Source organism: Atta colombica, unplaced genomic scaffold (assembly GCF_001594045.1).
Source record: "Atta colombica isolate Treedump-2 unplaced genomic scaffold, Acol1.0 scaffold12, whole genome shotgun sequence".
Taxonomy (NCBI): domain Eukaryota; kingdom Metazoa; phylum Arthropoda; class Insecta; order Hymenoptera; family Formicidae; genus Atta; species Atta colombica.
Window position 1 is genome coordinate 5,217,225 of NW_017259206.1, and position 3,098 is coordinate 5,220,322.

Here is a 3,098-nt window from a genome sequence, read left to right on the forward strand (position 1 = left end):
TGATTGGTCTTGCTCTTAATTCCTTATTGGATCTAAATGTATAAACCAATCATATTCAAGAATTTTACAACAGTTGCAAAGCTGCTTTCTCTGCTGAACGCTATATATACTACCCAATACTAAGGACGCGAGGGTGGGAATTCAAAGGCTGGTGGGAGTTGGTTTCTTTCTTCGTTATATGAAATCTTGTAGAACTGTAGACCGAACAAGAAGAATTAAGATTCTTCATATACAGTTGTCACCTAAATTGCGTAGTGGATCTCGTTTGAAACTGAAGTCGTTTTAGAAAAAAAGAAAGAAGTTATACGTACATAATGAATAGTGTGAATAGTGTAGTTATCATGAAATTTTTTATTATCGTATTACGTTCTCTGCAGATGAAGAGAGACGAAATAGGCTCTATCAAATAAGCTCAGTGTCTTATGATAATATAGGCTACTTTCCTTTTGAGAGACATAAATCAACATAAATTGTTTTATTTTTATTATTTATTGAATATCAAGAAAGATAGATTGATGTTTGTGAATCTAAAACCTTATCTTGTCCACGATGCTGTATTAGAAATCAGTTTCTCGGATGCGATGAACTGACAAATCATACATTGGTCATGTGACCGAATTATTCAAATGCGATTTGTTAGTTTTCTCTCTATTCGAGATCTCGGACCGATTTCTAATATCGTAGAAATAGACTTTAAAAGAAAAGTATTCATAATCTTTCACTCTACGATACTGTGTGTGTGTGTGTGTGTGTGTGTGTGTGTGTGTGTGCGCGCGCGCGCGCGCGCGTGTGTGTGTGTGTGTGCGTGTGTGTGTAAAAAATCACTCATACCACTGTATTCTTATTGTATTTCAGTAGATATAAATGTACATAGTTATAAGATTATCCTCTTCCTGATTTTCAACACAAAGAAAAGGTCATTTGATCATTCAAATCATTTTTTTCATTTCCAAGCGTTAATATTTGGTGCATTGCGATATAATATAATACACAGTTATATATAATATAATTACAGTTCAGTAATAATAAGGCTTTTTAAAATTATCATGACAGACATTACAATCACGGAAACAGAAGATAATTTATCTGTACATAAATATACGTAAGTTTATAGTTTTTTCTATTCTTTCAATTTTGTAGAAATACACGTCTACTTAGCAGTTTCGGAATAATGCATATAGATGTTAATCATTCAGAATCGGATTTATCGTTTAATATATGACATTTCACAAAAATCGTTATAATAATAAGATTATATATAATTTATTGTGATAATTAAATGTGATTTGTAAAATAATAGGATTTTAATATTACGTCGCAGGTGAGGAAAATAAATTAAATATAGGATCTAAATATAGGATCATAATCTCTCTTACAATCAGTTGTAATTATTCCTCAATGACATGTGCAGTTTTTATAAATTTGCAATATTTTACCAGGTGTATAAGCTTAAATCCGCTGTTTTTAAATCAGAAAAACACATTTTTTTTCCTAGGAAGCAAAAACAAATTTCTTCAAAGTACTTGCCCTCGCTAACTATACATTTTTCCCATCTTTCGGGCAATTTGTGTATACCACGCCAAAAAAATTCCTCATCTTTCGAGGCAAACCATTCATCAAGCCATTTTCGGACGTCTTCGTAAGAATCGAAGTGCCGCTCAGCGCGTGGCCCATCGACAAAAACAGGTGATAGTCAGAAGGTGCCAGGTCTAGTGAGTAAACGGGATGGAGTAGCACTTCCCAGTTGAGTGTCTCCAAGTAGTTTTGAACCATTGTTAACGTGTGCGATGGTGTGTTGTTGTGGAGGAAAATCAGCTATCATGTCTTTTCCGATAATGCGGCCTTTTTTCACGCAGAGCACGATGCAATTTGATCAGTTGTTGGTGGTAGCGGTGAGCATTAACAGTTTCACCAGGTTTTAACAGCTCGTAGTAAATGACACCCTCCTGATCCCACCAAACGTACAGGATCGTCTTCCATCCGAAGCGATTTGGTCTTGAGGAAGATGTTGATGGTTGGGCGGGATCAACCCAAGATTTCTTGCGTTTAGAATTCTGAAAATAAATCCACTTTTCATCGCCTGTCACAATCCGATGCAGGAACGACTTTCTTTTTTTTCTCTGGCAAGCAGAATTTGGCATGTGTTTTGGCGTCGCTCCATCTGCCTATCGTTCAGTTCATGCGGCACCCATTTTCCGATCTTTTGAACCTTCCTCATGGCATGTAGCCGCATGGAAATGGCTGCTTGAGAAACACTCAATTGCGCTCGGCAAGCATTTTTTGCAATTGGGTATCGTCCTCATCCAAAAGAGCCTGCAATTGACAGTCCTCAACCTTTCTGGACCGATTTTCACGCTTCTTGTCACTCAGGTCAAAATTGTCGTCATTGAACCGGCGAAACCAATCTCTGCACGTTTGTTTCCGATAAAGCATTGTCGCCATAGGCCTCCACAAGCATTCGATGCGATTCGGGAGCCGATTTCTTCAAATTGAAACAGAAAAGCAAAGCTTCCCGCATATGCTTTTTAAAAAACTAGACATGATTACGAAAGAAAAAATGTATGTGTTGTATGAAATTGCTGATGATGTGCACTGGTTAATGTTGACAGAACAAAAAAACAATAAAAAAAAGTGTGTTGTATGCCCAGGGTACGCTCACTAATGCCACCTATGAGCAAACAGCGGATTTAAGCTTATATACCTGATAGATAAAGAAATAAATAATAATCTTTACCTTTTTTTTCGCGAAGACAACAATTGTAAATTATTTAATTATTTTTCATTAATTAACTATTTTTTTTATGAATATATAACTTTATAACACTACAATTATTTTTTTGTTTAAGGCTTGCTTTAAAGTCATGTTTTAAATATGAGAATTTCGCGGGAATCATAGATAGTTATAAGGGACCGTCAGAAATAAACTTTATGTTCAGTAAAAAGCTAAAATTTCTCATTTGCAACTTTTTCTTAGAGTGTTCTAATACATTTATAATTTTTTTGATTACTGAAGATGGAGAGGTATATATTATATAAAAATTATATATTATATATATTATATAAAATATTTCTTGATATAGAAGAGATGAAATAAATTT

At 34.6% G+C, this 3,098-nt stretch overlaps 1 protein-coding gene across 1 annotated transcript in view; it reads left to right on the forward strand.

Moving 5' to 3' along the window:
• The window catches only part of LOC108694235 (RCC1 and BTB domain-containing protein 1-like), a 6,832-nt gene that overhangs the window by 835 nt on the left and 2,899 nt on the right, over positions 1-3,098 (forward strand). The window contains 1 exon segment of the mRNA XM_018203599.1: positions 125-151. Within this exon segment, the coding sequence (XP_018059088.1) occupies positions 125-151 (27 nt within the window).